This window comes from Heteronotia binoei, chromosome 1 (assembly GCF_032191835.1).
Source record: "Heteronotia binoei isolate CCM8104 ecotype False Entrance Well chromosome 1, APGP_CSIRO_Hbin_v1, whole genome shotgun sequence".
NCBI classification, from domain to species: domain Eukaryota; kingdom Metazoa; phylum Chordata; class Lepidosauria; order Squamata; family Gekkonidae; genus Heteronotia; species Heteronotia binoei.
The window spans coordinates 119,494,349-119,512,267 of NC_083223.1; the positions used below are offsets into that span (position 1 = coordinate 119,494,349).

The following is a 17,919-nucleotide window of genomic DNA, read 5'->3' on the forward strand; positions in this document are numbered from 1 at the left end:
AGTATGGCTTCCAATTCGATGTGCACTTTGTTTCGGGGCGATTTTGGAAGTGATCAATCTCGATATCTAGACTGTTCGCAAGCATCTTTTTATGGTTCCCTGCATGATGAAGAAGCCACCAGCCTTATTTAATTTTCTCGTGAAAAGCTGCTGCCTCTTCTGCTGCTAAGGCTCTTGCGGGGATCTGGCTGCCCTTATTTTGGGGCTCTGCGCTAAGCTGCCGCCATCTTCGTCCGAGAGAAGCACTTTTTTGCGGGGGGGGGAACCCTTTGCATCATCTCCTGAGCCGCATGCCAACCTGGCGCCTTGCCAGGGGAGGGGACAGGGAGAATCGCCTGCCACCCGCAGCCTCCAGGAGCTGCTCATCCCGCCGCTGATACCGGCGGCCACGTTGAAAGTTTCCCGCCCTAAGTCCCAGGGAAAATTCGGGGAGGTCGGGGGTGGGTGCGGAGCAGATTCCTAGACCAAATGGCTAAGGCAGGCAGACTTCACAAAGACGGGATTCCTAAACCCGAAACATGCAGTTCTCAGCGCGTTCCGTCCGCCCCCGTGGCCACGCCCCCTCCTCTGAAAGTTCAAGCCTCCAGCGGGCAACAACAGAATCTACGTTCCATGCCCTCAAGACGGAAGTACATTGTGCCCAGCGAGAACATCCGGCTGTCGTTCTAGGCTGCAGCGACGGGGGATGCGTCTATGGTGTCCGCGCGCTTTGTGTCGCGGAGATTCGGGCGGCCTGGAGACCCGGAACAGTAAGAGGAGCAGGAGGCGGCGACGGTGGCGGGTCGCGCAGCAACCGGTCGCGCGGGGGTGGGGGCGTGAGCCCACTGGAACCCGGTGAGGAGGAGGAGGAGGAGGAGAACCCAGGCAAAGTCAGCCGTTGGGTTGCTCAGCAATAACGGTCTTGGCATGCATAACCGTTCTGCGCTGGAGTGAGGGACGGGGTTGGGCGGCGGTGGGGGAGGGGACCTCTGGGTGGATTCGCTTTATCCAAACATCCTGTTCCCGGAAAGGAGCTAAATCCCTCTGTGTGGGAACGAAGATTTATGCCTGTAGATATACATAATCACCCAGTGCTCAAAATTGTGCTCCTCGTTTTAGGCACAATAAGAGTCTTGCTCTTCTCTCTTTCCTTCACATCTATCCTTCCTCGCTTTCTCCTTCTTTCATGGGTTTGCTTACACGCGTAAAATATAAATGTAAGGCTATGATCTTTGGAAAAGGAAGGTAGGTAGGTAGGTAGATAACCAGCCTAGTCTGCTTTCTTCACCCACAGATGTTCGTTTCCTGGCAACCACAGTGGCTTAAACTGCATGTAATTGATGAATAATGACCTCTTTCAATGCCAAACAATTTTTAAAAGATGTATTTGCAGTTGTTAAAAATAGATAGCAGAACAGAACACACATTTACTTGTTTTGCTTCCTGTGATCTAGTTAAAAATGGTTGGAGGTAAATTAAATGCTACTTTAGTCTAATTGTGTTGTAACTGTAGCTATGAGGGTGTTTTCAGTAGAGTTCATTCCTTTAAAAAAAACAAGAAAAGGGATTTGTATTTTGTGGTTTGTTGAATTTTGTGACCTCTTCTGAAATGAACCTCTATGAAAAACATAATTTTTTATCATTGAAATTGACATAGTAAGGTGATGCATAATTTTGGGGGGAAACAGTCCATGGGTTTAAAGGTTTTTCTAACACAAAGATAAGCACTCAGGCTTATAACTGCTTTGAGCAGGGCTCTGGAGAGGAGGCATTGCAATCTCCTAAATAAATAAAAGGCTGCAGGATATTTGGAGATTAAACTATGTTACTTGGATATGGTAAATTCTACAAAGCGTCATGATTTGTGGTAAAAATGATTGTACTACTAGCCTTGGTTTGTCTTTATTTTAGAATCTTATTGAAAGATTACAGTTTAACTTTTAAGAGTGCTTTTATGGAAAGAGGCTATGCAGTTGCTACAGTGGAATGAAAGTGAATCTTTGTGAATCAGGACTGTGTATCACTGATACATATATTTTAGTTGCTATTTCTCACTAAGGTAGAATTTATGAAGGTTTAGACAAGACATCTCCAACTTTTGTGAGCTGCTTCTTTATCATGTCATGGTAGTGTTGCCTCTGCAACCGCCTATAGTTACAGTACAGCTGTCTATAACAGTAACCTTAAAGCCATGTTTGTTGTCTTATAGCTCTATGACACGTGTGACCTATTCATATTACATTAAAATTAAGCATTTTAAAATGTAAGTGGTGTATGTAATACTTTAGTCCTTAAGCCAGCTGACTAATGGGGCTAATGAGCTGATGCCAAGTACTTAATTGAAGTGTTGATCTTTGCTATCTGCCACTGAATCACAACTTTTGTTTTTAGATCATTTCAGAGGTTGCCTTTTTTTTGTTTCCTAGACTGGATTGCTTCTGTCATTGCTTCCTGTGGCTTGATTATCTGTTGGGGCCTGCTTTTCTACACATTTTTGGAATGCACAACAGAGAATGAAGTTTCATTTATGTTTACAGGCTTTTGAGCACATGGTGGCTGTAAAATGCAATATCTTTAGTGAGCATTTCTTAGCTAATACATAGGTACTCTGGGATCTCTTCTTTCCTACCCTTCTTTGCTAGAATTCAAAGTGCTAACTTCAAAAAAAGATTATTTGCAGGGTAGAGAAAGGAAGGAGGAGTGCAAAAAAGAAAGAGGAAATGGTTGGCTGGCTGTGAACAAGGGTGAAACAGAAGAGGAGACTAACGTTAAAGATGGAGCAAGATAGATTGAACAGGAAGACTGGTGGCTCACCTGTTTAAAATTCTGTGCAATTTAAATGAATATGACATTATAACCAGACAGTGCCTATCTGCATATGGTGTGAAATCTATACATAGTGGGATTGTAGTACATTTGAGTTAGAATACAACTTAAATGAGACTTATCTAGAGAGTATAAAGCTCATAGACCTGATCCATTTATTCTTCACCACTCAAAATCTTCAAAATACTATGGAATGTGGTGAGAACTTATGATAAACAAGAGCAAACATCTATAAATAAAATATTTAACTAACATCACTGCATTTCTTTTATATAGGCACTAATGCAATATAGTGTAGATTGGTTTTAGTGTTCCTCTTGTTTTTCTCCTCTGTGCAAATAACTATAGTGTGTGTAAGGTCAAAAGAGCAAGGGAATAGGTTCCTTGCCATTTTCTATTATTGACACTTTGAACTATGAAGTTATTTTTTCACTCTTGGATTCAAGGCAGATTACACAGAATTAGTAATTATAAATGACAGATGCAACATTCCATGAGCAATGTAATAGGATTAGGATTTTAGATTTTGTTTGCTTTTTTTAAAAAAATCAAGCTTTGTGAAGACTGAGTAGATTATTAACAGTACTTGAATTATTGGAAATTGTGCGTTAAATACATTTTGGTTGTGTTCTTAGGATTTTTGCAATAGTACAATTTCTTGAGCACATGAGTCTTTAATGTGTGCTATGCTCTGAAAAAATTGGTGCTGTTTATCAAAGTGGAACGTCCTAGTTACTATCATACCTAGTCAATTACTTCCCCATACCCAAATCATATAGTCTTGCTAAATGATTCAATAGTACAAGTTGTACAAGTAAAACACCATATGGTACAGATACTATTTTTTTTGTTCAGCTGTGCAAATAATTCCTCAAAAGCTATTTGCTCAGAAGCATGTTTAATAATGTGTCTGCCCACATAGATTTCTGCTAGTCATCTGTGACATTTTGATGGCCAGAATATATATTGTAAAAGTCTCTCAGTTTACAAGGCTATTTTTTTTCTTTTTGCTTAAGCAGTTTTCACTCATTGCAGGTGAATGACTATGTATTAGCCTGTTCTGAATTTATCAATGACTATGTATTAGCCTGTTCTGAATTTATTTTATTAAAAGTCAAAGCATTAATTAGTTTCTAAGCTAATTATATTCCATCCGGAACTATGAATATGCACATTGCAAATAATGTCAATCAGGAATTATTGTTCTAAAATTTTAAAAAGCCAAGTACTGGATGTCACATTTTAAATGAACTTCTAACAAAACCATCAATAGAAGCACTGCTCTTCTGCTGCAGTTCATCTGCCACTGGTTTTCAGAAGGAGTTGACAATTTTGCTTGTAGATTTCTCACAGAATCCTTTTGATCACATTCCCCAATGGATTAAGAACTTTTTTCATCTGCCCTCTAGCTGTCAGACTGGGTTGTAAGCTGGAGCCTTTTAAAGAATCAGATAAATGTTCTGCATTTCTGTGAAGTTCCATTTTTGAACCTGTAATCGAAACAGTGCTAATTTTTTCACTTGCATTATCTGGATTCACATAAAGATGTGGGTCGCCATGTACACATGTTACCGCCTGTTTCCAAAATTCTTAGTGCTTAGACAAGATATTTCTTGCTGTGGAACAGCTGTTTGAAATTGAATCTTAGAGGATTATGTTGTTAGAATGAAAAGAAATTGTCAATATTTAAAACTACTCTGCTTTCTACTATAGGTTGTGTAAATGGAAGTGATTTAAGTGCTCCTTGTTAGCTGTCATTAAGCTAACATACAGTAAAAACTTTTTCTGTATTGTGGCAGGCTCATGGGTAAGGGAGGTTGCTGGTTAAACATATGTTTGAGATAATCATGCATATTTCTCTGCTATGCCCCTCCCCAGAGAAATCCACTATGGCCAACCCCCACTCCATTGGGAATGCCATGGCAACAGCCCCTACACCTGGTGGGACACTTTTCCCTAAGCCATAGAGTCCTCCTGTTCAGCATTCACACAAGCAAACTAACTGCCCACAAGCTCTTTGGCAAAGTTGGCATCCAGCAGTTGGATGTATGTAGAGAGCCAGTTTGGTGTAGTGGTTAAGTGCGTGGACTATTATCTGGGAGAACCGGGTTTGATTCCCCACTTCTCCACTTGCAGCTGCTGGAATGGTCTTGGGTCAGCCGTAGCTCTGGCAGAGGACCTTGAAAGGACAGCTGTTGTGAGAGCCCTCTCAGCCCCACCCATCTCACAGGGTGTCTGTTGTGGGGGGAAAAGATGGGAGATTGTAAGCTGCTCTGAGTCTCTGATTCAGAGAGAAGAGCGGGGTATAAATCTGCAATTCTTCTTCTTAAGAACATAAGAGAAGCCATGTTGGATCAGGCCAATGGCCCATCCAGTCCAACACTCTGTGTCACATAGTGGCCAAAAATTTTTATATTTTATATATATATATATATATATATACACACACACACACATATATACATATACATACATATACACACTGTGGCTAATAGCCACTGATGGACCTCTGCTCCATATTTTTATCTAACCCCCTCTTGAAGCTGGCTATACTTGCAGCCGCCACCACCTCCTTTTATCCATTTTAACCCGACTGCTCAGCAATTTCATCGAATGCCCATGAGTTCTTGTATTGTGAGAAAGGGAGAAAAGGACTTCTTTCTTTACTTTCTCCATCCCATGCATAATCTTGTAAACCTCTATCATGTCACCCCGCAGTCGACATTTCTCCAAGCTAAAGAACCCCAAGCATTTTAACCTTTCTTTATAGGGAAAGTGTTCCAACCCTTTAATCATTCTAGTTGCCCTTTTCTGGACTTTTTCCAATGCTGTAATATCCGTTTTGAGGTGCGATGACCAGAATTGTACACAGTATTCCAAATGAGACCGCACCATCGATTTATACAGGGGCATTATGATACTGGCTGATTTGTTTTCAATTCCCTTCCTAATAATTCCCAGCATGGCGTTGGCCTTTTCTATTGCAATCGCACACTGTCTTGACATTTTCAGTGAGTTATCTACCACGACCCCAAGATCTCTCTCTTGGTCAGTCTCTGCCAGTTCACACCCCATCAATTTGTATTTATTGTTGGGATTTTTGGCCCCAATGTGCATTACTTTGCACTTGGCCACATTGAACCTCATCTGCCACGTTGACTCCCACTCACCCAGCCTCAACAGATCCCTTTGGAGTGCCTCACAATTCTCTCTGGTTCTCACCACCCTGAACAATTTAGTGTCATCTGCAAACTTGGCAAACTTCTGTGGGGGGAAGGAGATACCTGAGAGTGATATCATCTGGAAGTGCCAACTATCAGCACCCCAGCAACAGCCAGAGGCATCAAACTTGTCAGCTAGAGAGGGAGGAGAGGGGAGCAAATGGGCCCAAAGACCTGGGGGCTGAGGAGGAACAGCTTGCCCCTCTGGGTGCTACTGGTTAACAGAGCATTCTGGATGGTCAAATGCTGGGTGATAATAACTGTAATACCCACAAGAAATGTTGCTATAATCTGAGGAAGATTAGGACATTTCACCCAAGCCCAGAACATGATGCTATCCTGGTTTTAATATGCTTCTGTTCCTCCTATGTGTACTTGAGTTATGAAGTATCCTTGAGCTTCACACCATCAGCTATTAACGTACTTTAGCTGGTTCCAAAAGCAGTGGCACAATTCCTTCAGCACAGAGGGTCAGGAGTAAATATCAGTTCACAGCTTTATTTATTTATTTATTTAAATCTTTATATTCCAGCTTTCCTTGTGGCTCTTCTTGTAGTTCTCTGTGGCTTGTAAAGCGCATCATGGTGAAATTTATAAATCTCCATGCCTTATATTAATTGGAAACAGACTCATGAAGAACTTATTCAAGCTGCTGTTTTTCTGCTTCTTCAGAGGGCTCCTTAGATCAGGACCTCAAGCCACAGATCAAGTTCCTTTGCTTCAGGCACAGTTTTTTTTCAGGGGCTAGTTCTTGTCTACAGACTTCCTCAGAAACACAGAATATAGCAAATGTTGATCTACACTTAGCTACGTATGGAAAATACAACATTGCTAACCATAGAGTACAAAAGGAGCTTTAATACTATGCAAAATGCAACTGGTCATGTGCACGATTTGTTCTTAAGAAAACATTAAAAGAGAATTAAATTTATCTTTCAGAAGATAACAGTGTTTGTACAGCTGAAGCCCAATCTCATTAGTTTTATTACCTTTATAGCAATTAGATGCCACACTACCTTGGACCAAAAATATGCTTATATTAAAATCCATTTGACAGGTTTCACATGTTTTAAAGACACGAACTTTTTAAAAAATTAAAATAAAACTTATTTAGAGACACATGAGATTTTCATTAGTCCCAGCTTTGGCTATTGCAGGATATCTTGTGTACCTTTGGCATATTTGTTCTGCTTTTCAGAGTATATCTTTTAGGGGATAGAGGCACATGCTGTTCTTTTTCTAGGTAATTCTTTGACCTGTATACCTTTTTTTTTCTATTCCAGGATGTGATCTTCATGGTAGTCTGAGTTGTAAATTACTCCAATGGATGCAGAGAGTGATGTTGCATTGGACATTTTAATCACAAATGTAGTATGTGTCTTCCGAACAAGATGTCATTTAAACTTGCGAAAGATTGCTTTAGAAGGAGCAAATGTAATATACAAGCGTGATGTTGGGGTAAGTGATTTATTTCAACATTTGAAGTTAACAAGCCATTGTACTATTGTTTCATTCTTATGCATAACAGTATTTTACTATGAATTGGAAGCAGGGTTCCTTTCAACATAAGAACGTAAGGTCAGATCAACATAAGAACATAAGATCAGATCAGTGGTTCATCCAGTCTAGGCTCCTGTCCCACACAATGGCCAAGTTGTCCTCTGGAGGTCCAACAGGTCATAGAGACTGAGGTGTTTCCCTGGTGTTGCCTTCTGGCACTGGTATTCACAGGTTTACTGCCTCTGTGAAGCTGCCTAGTCACTAGGACATGTAGCCACTGACAGACCTATCCTCCATGTTCCTGTCTAATTCCCTCTTAAAACTGTTTATACCTGTGGCCATCCTACAGCCTCTTGACAGCAAATTCCACATTTAATCACTCATTCTGTAAATAAGTATTTCCTTTTGTCCATCTTGAATCTACTGCTCATCAGTTTCATTAGCTGCCCTTGAATTACAGTATTTTTTGGAGAGGGAGAAAAAGCTCTCTCTACTGTCTCCACCCCGTGCATATTTATATAAGCTTGTATAGAGTACATTTTTGGCCATCTCTTATCTAAATTGGAAAGTCACAGACTCTTCAGTCTTTCCTCACAAGGAAGATGCTCCAACCCCCTAATAATCTTGGTTACCTTCCTCTCTACTTTTTCCAGCTCTGCGATGTCCTTTTTGAGATACAGTGTCAGAACTGCATACATTATTCCAAATGATGCTACACCATCGACACAGGAGCATAATCTGCAACATAAAAGTTTGCCTTTTTCACTGCTGCAGCACACTAGATTGACTCTTTCATTGAGCTATCTGCTATAACCCCAAGATATCTTTTCCTTTGTCAGTCTCAGCAAGTTCAGACCCTATGGGTATATACTTGAAGATGTGATTTCTTCTTTCATTGGGCATCACCTTACAGTTACCAACACTGAACTTCATTTGCCACATTGTTGTCCATTACTTACTAGCCTCTATTGTGAAAACTGTTCATTGATTTCTACTCTTTGCTTCCTGTCATTTAACCACTTTTTAATCCATAAGAGAACCTGTCATCTTATCCTGTGACTCCTGAGCTTACTCAGGAGTCTTTGGTCAAATGTACTGGATTGAGCAATATTATCTGTATCAAAATACAAGCATGGAAGTAATTTGTTGTAACACTGCTTCAATAAGAGAGGTAGGAAACTTACCCATTTCTATTTATTTTGGTGCTGATCTATGTCTATATTTAAATAAATGTATATCTCTTACCTTTCCTCATGGCTCAAGGCAGCCTTTTGTTTCATTTGAAAAAAAGCTTGAGTCCAGTGTCACCTTGTAAGACCAACAAAGTTGCCAGTCCATGAATATAGGTAGCAAGTGAACAGCAAATTAGCATACAACTTAATAAAGTTGTTTGACAGACGCAAAGACCAAACTGGAGTAACAGGCTTAGTTTATACAGTCACTGTTTGTTTGGGTTTAATTACAGGGGGAAACATAGTGAAGGAAATAAATACATCAAATTGGAGACTGATGGGCAGAAGTACCCTTCTTAATTGTAGAATGCTGAGAGTAATTGAGACCCTATTATCATGCTTATACCTTGAATAAAACTTTACAGGGTCTCAATTAATTACTCTCTGCATACCTCAATTAAGAAGGGGGTACATCTGCTTAAAAATCTCTGATTTTGGTGTATTTATTTCCTTAACTATGTTTTCCCCCAGAATTAAACCCAAACAAATGGTAACTGTATAAACTAAGGACTGTATAAAGAGGAAGCATAGCCTTAATATTTCAGACAAGCATTTGCTTTATTTAAGATCTTTTTCACACAGCCTAAATATTCCGGTATGGCAGCTGATCAGTTGCTGAACAGCAATAGGTTTCTGCTGTCATTTCAGACAGACCCGACTCAGTAACTGGCTGCTACTGGAATACTGTTACCTTTTCACACAGTCCTGCAGCTGTCCCGGCAGTGAGGAGTGCCTGAGACGTTATTAACAAAGAGCAGCTTTCTCTTTGGGTTGGCCTTACAATGGCTTTCCTCTTTCCTTGATAGTCAGGGACAAAGGGTGGCAATTGGGGGTGAATTGTCCTGGAGGCGCACACTTGATTGCGGGGTGCCTCAAGGAACAGTGCTCTCCCCGATGTTGTTCAACATCTACATGCACCCCCTTGCCCAGATTGCCCAGAGGTATAGGTTGGGTTGCCACCAGTACGCTGATGACACCCAGCTCTATCTACTCATAGACAGTCGGCCTGGCGGTGTCCCAGAAAATCTGGACCTGGCATTACAAGCCGTGGCTAGATGGCTCAGGCTGAGTAGATTGAAACCAAATCCAGCGAAGACAGAGGTCCTTTGCTTGGGTTGGAGTGGTCCGGGAGGGGAAATTCCCCTACCAGCCTTTGACGGTGTGCCCCTGACAGCGGCACACAGGGTCAGGAGCTTGGGGGTATTATTGGAGCCTGCCTTAACTATGGAGGCCCAAATAGCAGCCACTGCCAAGTCTGCATTTTTTCATCAGGTGGGCAAGGCAGTTAGCTCCTTTCCTGGAACATGATGATCTGGCAACAGTGATACATGCAACGGTCACCTCAAGGTTGGATTACTGTAATGCCCTCTACATGGGGCTGCTCCTGTGCCGAACCCGGAAGTTGCAGTTAGTGCAGAACGACGACGCCTGGCTGTTATTAGGGCTCCCTAGATGGGAGCACATTCAGCCAGGGCTTCAGGGACTGCACTGGCTACCAATAATATACCGAGTTCAGTACAAGGTGCTGGTCATTACCTTTAAAGCCCTATATGGCCTAGGACCTGCCTACCTTAGGGACCGTCTCTCCCCATATGTTCCCCAGAGAGTGCTGAGATCGGGTTCTCAAAATCTCCTTACAATCCCTGGGCCAAAGGAGGCCCATCTGAAGTCAACTGAGGAAAGGGCTTTTTCGATCACAGCCCCTTGCTGGTGGAACCAGTTGCCGGAAGAGGTGAGGGCCCTGCGGAACCTTGGGCAATTCCACAGGGCCTGTAAGACAGTCCTCTTCCGGTTGGCATACAACTGACCAGCATCTGAATACTTCTAAGGAAGACTATGGGATAGCACATCGATGAATTGTTGTTTATTTTTATTGTGTAAATTATTAATGTATTTTAATTCTTAATTTTATTGTTAGAATTTTTGTGTTGTGAGCCGCCCTGAGCCCGCTTTGGTGGGGTAGGGCAGAATATAAATCAAATGAAATAAATAAATAAAATAAACTCCTTCCGGTTTGAAATCGCTATGGAACGCTGTGTGAAATGTCGCCAGTTATTCTGGGAGTGCCCTTTTTGCCGGCGGGCACGCAATCTCCAGCTTTTTTTTTTTTTTTTTTACCGTCAGGCTAAGATTGCTATAGTGCTATAGTGATGTCGCAAAACAGCACTAACATTGGGATGGCTGGGCTCCATTGAGATGCCTGGGATTATGGACATGTTTCTGTTTTCTTCTTCCTGGTTGCAATTAAATTTGGAACCAGTGCTCTATCTCTTTCAATTCACAGCAATCACTCTCTATTTTCAAACTGGAGAATGGACTGCTAATGACCATTACCTGCACCACCTCCATAAGAAGTCTCAATACTGTTGTGATGGAAGCCATGACTATTAGAATAATAGAACTAATGGAACAGTAGCCTTCCACACAAACCACTCACCAACTACAACCCACAGAAATCTGTGGCTTCCCCCCTCTGACATTTATACCTGTTGCAGCTTGTCACAAGTCATTTTCCAGCCAATAGCCTGTGGGCATGGATGGGTGCACATCAGGCTGGGTTAGCAACATCTGTCTCACCAATCACTGTTGGTCTGTTCTCCCGCCGAAACCTGCTGCCCTATGGACATCCCCTCTCCAAGTGGCAACAGCCCCCCCCCCAAAAAAAATGTGCTTCAGAGTCACCTACAAACCAATCACATTCCCCTGACTCCCATGTGGGCATGGAAATGATAGCAACAGGTGACAGACCAATGCCTGGTGCCCTGATCTCCTGCTTGAACTGTGTATCCAATGGGGCACTTGTCACCAAGTGTCAGCATCAGCGATCTCAGGCATCACAATGGAGCCCAAGCATCCCAATGATGTTGCTGTTTTGAAACATCGCTATAGCGCTATAGTGAACTTAGCCTGATGTTCCAAAAAAACAAAAAGCCAGAGATCGTGCACCAGCAGGCAAAAAAGGACGCGAAAATGACCGCCGCTTGTGGAAGCAACATAAAAGTGGAATAGTGTGAAATGGCTCACTTCAATCACGGAACCCTACTGGAAAAAAAACATGTCTGAAAACTCCCATCCCTGTCCCAGATTACTTCAGGGCGGCACAATACTGATTTCCTTCCGGTTTCCACTGGTAAGTGTGAAAAGGGCCTAAGTTCTGACTGCTTGTCTAGAAAGGGAAAGTAAAAAAGGTAAAGGTAGTCCCCTGTGCAAGCACCAGTTGTTTCCGACTCTGGGGTGATGTGAAAGTACAGCAAGATAAATCACATAGGATTATCTTGATCATAAAGAGTTTCAGTCGAATGATGGTGATGTTAAGACTTGTAGTTAAATATTCTGTTCTGCTTTTACATTAGGAAGTTCTCAATCTAAAGTTTTCTTTTTTTCTGATTATTTCAGAAAGTATTAATGAAGCTTAGGAAGCCCAGGATTACAGCAACAATTTGGTCCTCAGGGAAAGTAATTTGCACAGGGGCTACAAGGTATGTTTCATTTTTGTTATTACTTGTTTTTCCTTGAATTTGAACAGTTCTGTAACTTTCTAACCAGTTGCTCATTTATTTTTTTCAACTCTAGCGAAGAAGAAGCTAAATTTGGTGCCAGACGATTAGCCCGTAGTCTGCAAAAACTAGGTTTTCAGGTAATTCTTCAGTGAAATAAAAGTAGTTGCCTTAATGGTTGGTTTGAATCTATTAGATCCATGTAGAGATTTTTGCTTTAACACGTTCGCTTTCAGCAAACATACTGATTAGTTTCACTGCTTGAAGTTCTTCCAGGAAACCACAGAGAATGAAGAGAGAGGAAGCAGACATGAGATTCTGCCAGTGTGCTAGTGTTGATCCAGACTGCTTTCAATTCACTGATGGCCACAGTTTTATGAAGCTGCTATAAAGCAACATAACAATATTGGCTGAAGTGCTCCCAGCTTGTGCCATGACAAAAACCATTGCAGGAGTGCTTTCTGTTAAACTGACTTCGAGTGACTTAGATTGTTTCCAGTATCACAACAAATCACTTGACAAATCTAGAGGGGGTGGTTAGTTTCTATGATCAAGGTGAATTGTTGCATGTGTGCTGTATTTTGGTTTTGCCTTGGATATTGTATATTTTGGTTTTGCCTTGGATTCTTGCTAGTTAGTATGGCAAAACACTTGTTTGTAGCCATCAGTACACTAATAAAAGGTTATAGCAACTGAATTTAAGATTGATTACAAATACAAATTCCTATTCTTTTTCCCTACCTTACTCAATAATAAAGAGGGTGTTTTATGTAAAATTGGAATTCACAGTATGTGATTTGCAATATGTGATAGATGTGGTAATACGATATTCCTGTTTTGATCCTGTTTTCAAGTAACTTTAATGGAACAGAGTGCAGTCATTAGAAATTAATGAAAATGGTACTAGTGGGCATACAGATTTTTTGCTTGTTAGGGAAACATATTCCCACTTTTTCTGCAAAGATTTTGCAACCTGACTTTGGTTCATTCATTGACCTGATGAATGAACTGTAGATAGGAGACTTTTCGACCTGCTTTGGAATTCCAGACAAGTGCAGACTTTTACAGTCATCTTACGACCCATGCTCAAAACTGAGAAACAACCAGGAGCAAAAGTCAATGATTATGCTCCACATCAATCTGTCCTGTTCAGAAATTGCAGACACCTTTTATGAAACACAAGCTCAGTTTCTCATTTGCTCTGGTAACTGCTTCCTGTGTCTGCTCAAGGGCATTCAGCTGTTTAAAAGAGCAAAAGAACTGAAATTCTGTTCTAAAAAGAAAGCTATTGAGATAATATTTTGTTTGAAATGCAATGAAACAGGATTCTAAAAACAATTTTAAAGTATCTCTCCTCAATAGCGGTGATTCTCAACTAACGTTTCAGCAATTAAAATTAGTTACCCCGCATTGATTAAGTTGACTGATGTCAATTCATTTCAGTGATTCTGAACTTGTGACATCCTTTCTGAAAAGTCTTGGGCTTTTTTAATAAAACAGGACAAATTCTATCAAAGTTGAGTATTTCTGGTTCCCATTATCTATTGGCTGCTGCCTTTACTTTATCTCCCATTGAAATCAATAATATTTGCTCAACCTTACTCAACAGTGACCTTCTCTGAGCCCACTTGCAGGGATGGTGGGATAGAAATTGAAATAATAAATAATCTTGACTTGACTGTGTACAAAGCTTTTGCCATGAAACCTATAACGATTTTAGAAAGTTGAATTTTATTCAGTATTGTGGTAGATGATTTTTATATGATAAAAAAAATGTAAGAAATTGATCTTCAGATTGAAAATCTAACATGTCCTCTTGTTCTTTCCTTATTAAAGGTGATTTTTACAGATTTTAAAGTTGTCAATGTTTTAGCAGTATGCAACATGCCCTTTGAAATCAGATTGCCAGAATTCACAAAAAACAACAGGCCTCATGCTAGGTATTGTAGTCTTTAAATCCTATCTCACTTTTTGTTTTCCACTTAGATTCTGTTACTGTTTTTAGTGAGTGCGATTTTTTTTAAACTTTCTAGTTATGAACCTGAGCTTCATCCTGCAGTGTGCTACAGAATAAAATCTCTCAGAGCTACATTACAGATTTTTTCAACAGGAAGTATCACAGTTACAGGTATTTACCTTTTCAAAAGAAACTGTGTGGGAGTTTACATAAGTAAATGCTTTTTTTAGAAGAAGGCATCAGCATATGCAGGGTTTCTTGTTTAAAATGGCAACCATTTCAGTATGAATGATGCCATCTGGCTCTGACAAGAGTTACAATAGTAAATTGAAGTTTAATAGATCAGAAACAAAAATTAGAAAATGCACCTCAGTGTTTTGTGGTCTCTGGGTAGGATGAACTAACATATTTGTAAATGCATCCTGCACGCTTATACCCAATTGCTTGGACTTAAGCTGATTTCCATCTGCTACAGTCAACAAAAGCTTAAATTATTTTGATTAGATCGGGTTGTGGATAGCATTTATTTTTGCTGGTGACTTCCTGGGAATATCCCAGGCCACTGCTTTTAAAATGCAAAGTGTGGGACGCAGCCCTTGGGGAGAGAAACATGATTGTACTTATTATGTATCCCTCTGTTGTATGGCCCTCATGACCAAATCAATCCACTATTCCTTGGTTTTCAGTTGGGTCGATTGGACATTAGCCAAGGAAGTAAAAGAGTAAAGTGAGTTGTATTGGGAGGGACATGAGTGAATGTTGATATGTCCTTGGAGGGGTTTGCTGCTTCAGTTAGTAGAGCTTCAAATAGTTCCACAACACTGAATACTCTCCCTATGGAGATTTGTTTGCCCTGTCCATCACTGTCTTTCACCAGTTGGTGAAGAATTTTCTGTTCTGATTTGCATCTCCCTTACTGACTCTCCTCATTTATCTGTATGTGCCTATATATTTGTTTTGTTTTTAATGGTTTGTATATATGCATTTTAAAAAATCGTTTTAATGTTTTAAATTTCACTGGTTGGGGGGCAGCATAGAAATGTTGTTGTTGTTATTTATTGATCACTCTATCCCAGCTTTTGCCAGGCTCTGGGTGATATACAAGGGGGTGTAATGCCATAAAAACAAAATGTAGGAAATATTTAAAATTCAGTACAATATGATAAAAATTAGAAACTAGCTAAAAGTCCAAAATGGTGCCCTATAGATTTTTCTCCCAGTCCTAACCTGCCTGGCCATTTTCTAGACAGGGGGAAGGGACTCAAGCAGAATATACAAAAGGGTAAGGATGGAAGGGTGCCAGCCAGTAAAAAGAAAACGTTGCTGCCCTCAACCAAAAGCCTGGCGTTCTGTTCTATTTTTGCCTTACAGGCCCTGCAGAATTAAATAAATAGTCCATTGTTAAATAAATAGACCACTGTTAGAATTATGATGAGGGTTTGAGCTCAAATATAGGTTTGAGCTCTGATTGATGGAAGTGGGGCATTTGCTTTCATGGTGTGAGTTGATTCTTTCTCATGTTCTGTTTTTATTTACCCTCAGGACCAAATGTAAAGGCTGTTGCCACTGCAGTGGAACAGATCTATCCATTTGTGTTTGAAAGCAGGAAAGAAATTTTATAATTTGCCACTTCGTGGTTAGGCGACCTAACCAAGCACCTTCTTATGAGACTGCTGCGCATTGGACTTAAAGCAAAAACAAGAGGGTGGGGGTGGGGAAAGGACAACTGGACCAACACAGCTGAGGAGGTGCAAGCTTTTGGCCACAGTTATAAACTCCAGTCCTTTTTGGATTTTGTTTTGAACAGTGCTGTATTGTAAAAACAAAAGTTTACAAGAGATGAAATTGCTGCTTTTTACAAGACATTCTATTTATTTCTGCAGTAATTTCTGTGTGTTCATAAGCAGAATTTGTCACGATATGCACTAACTTTGGAAATACTTCTTTAGTTTGAGCTTGTGTTTTATTTGTGAATAGTCTTTTACATTTTTGTACGCTGACTGTTGGGCACCAAAGATGCTGTAGACATTACCCTTTTTCACCTGACAAATGTGCACAAATAAAGGCCTGTAAAATCTCTCTTCATCCTTGTTCCGTTACATTCCTTCTTCCTTTTCTATTAACCATTGTATATTGGCAAAGTAGCTCTAGAATTCTATATGTATAATCTTTTGCTTATATTTTGTTCCAGTTCTAGTGTGTATGTAAAGTGATCAGTAGCAGACTAGACTGAAACTGGCAGATGCTTAAGTTCCAAGGGCAGAATTTGGCTTGCTGTATTTTTTTCTTGTAACTAAATGCAGAATTTGGAGGATTGCCTTCCTGCCTTGCTAAATGAGAATGTATTCTGCGTCATAATGGACTACAGTGAAGAATGTGGTCAATGAAGAGAGAAGCTTTCATTCTGAAGCACTTGTGGTTGTAAAATCAGCTGTCCTTGTCTGCATTCCAGATGCAAGTTCTGTTTTTGTTTTTTTGAAGCCATGTTATGACCTACTTCCACTGACTGATCTTAATTTTCAGGAAAGACCATCCTTTGCATTTGTTCAGTCTTAATCTTCTAAACAACTGTCCACTTTTTTGCCAAATGTTACTATAGTACTGTTATACAGTTAAAAAAAATCACTAACAAGCACGAAAGCTTGACTTTGGCATGTAATTTTGAGACTGGAAAGCCAATACGGAATTTCTCAATTCGTTTGCATATGGAACAGATGAGAGATAAATCATAATGAAAATGCTATTCTTGCCGTCTACAATAAATATGTAAAACTACACCTTTGTCTCTTTCACATATCTAAGCCTTAAGAAGGGGACTGCACGTGTGTATAAATATTGCAAAATGACATGCATTCAGGTCTTGGTTTTGCATTTCACACTGAAATCTCCATTGAGCAAAGTAAATAAAATCTTGGTGAAAGCATGGGTTTTGTTCCCCTGAAGTGCTGTACAGCATTACAAAATATTGTGGCAGAAATGCATGGATGGAGGAGGAGAAGGCTGCTCATATAAGCAGAATGGCACTATTAACCCCAGCCCAAAAGTGCTATAAAAAGTACACCCCTGGAGAAAGGTTTGTACTCCATGTTTTTCTTTCCAAGCAGTAAGTCCCAGTGGCCCGTGTAATTTCATTCGTTTTTCATGTTTATGTCCCACTTTTTCACCAAAGTGGTTTAGATCATATTGTAACATAGTTTCACCTTCCCCCAACTTAGCCTTTATTGTAGGGATAGTGCTGTAGTCCGTGCCTCTTGCCACTTCTTACCCTATGAAAGATGACCTGCATCATTCTCCTTTTGGCTCTTAAAGCAATTTTTTCTAGCTCATTTTCAAATAGGCAGCATGCATTACATGAGATCAAGGCATGAAGAGAATTTAGTGTGCTAACCCCATCTGACTTGGCACTGCCCATTCTGTAACTAAGGATTGCTGTTTTAATTTTTTTTAAAAATCAATATGCAACTGCAACAGGTAATGGAATATATCCCACCACACCATGTGTGGATTTTCCTGTATTTCTCTCTGTTCTTGTAGCTTCTTCCAGTTGCCAGAAATATCATTCCCAGACTGCTCCTGGACCTGTACAGAAGAATACCTTGGGGTGGGGGCTGGAGTGAAGGAGGACAGGAGGTAGAATCACTCCTTATTCTGCAAATGCAGCTCTGCTGAGGAAAGGAACTGATTTCATCATCTTGTCCCTTCTCATT

The 17,919-nt window shown here is 40.4% G+C and overlaps 1 protein-coding gene across 5 annotated transcripts; it reads left to right on the forward strand.

The window, feature by feature from the left end:
- Positions 1 to 604: 604 nt before the first annotated feature.
- On the forward strand, positions 605 to 16,989 carry TBPL1 (TATA-box binding protein like 1). 5 transcript variants are annotated; one of them, XM_060239622.1, is made up of 7 exons: positions 605 to 749; positions 7,310 to 7,484; positions 12,155 to 12,237; positions 12,332 to 12,395; positions 14,092 to 14,195; positions 14,289 to 14,383; positions 15,755 to 16,989. In XM_060239622.1, the coding sequence occupies exons 2-7, from the start codon at positions 7,350 to 7,352 to the stop codon at positions 15,832 to 15,834; spliced, it is 561 nt and encodes a 186-aa protein (XP_060095605.1). In that variant the 5' UTR covers positions 605 to 749; positions 7,310 to 7,349; the 3' UTR covers positions 15,835 to 16,989. The 5 variants fall into 5 exon arrangements, with proteins under 5 accessions (XP_060095605.1, XP_060095615.1, XP_060095580.1 ...); XM_060239632.1 differs by having other exon boundaries at positions 623 to 834; XM_060239597.1 differs by having other exon boundaries at positions 695 to 834; positions 12,305 to 12,395.
- Positions 16,990 to 17,919: the final 930 nt, after the last annotated feature.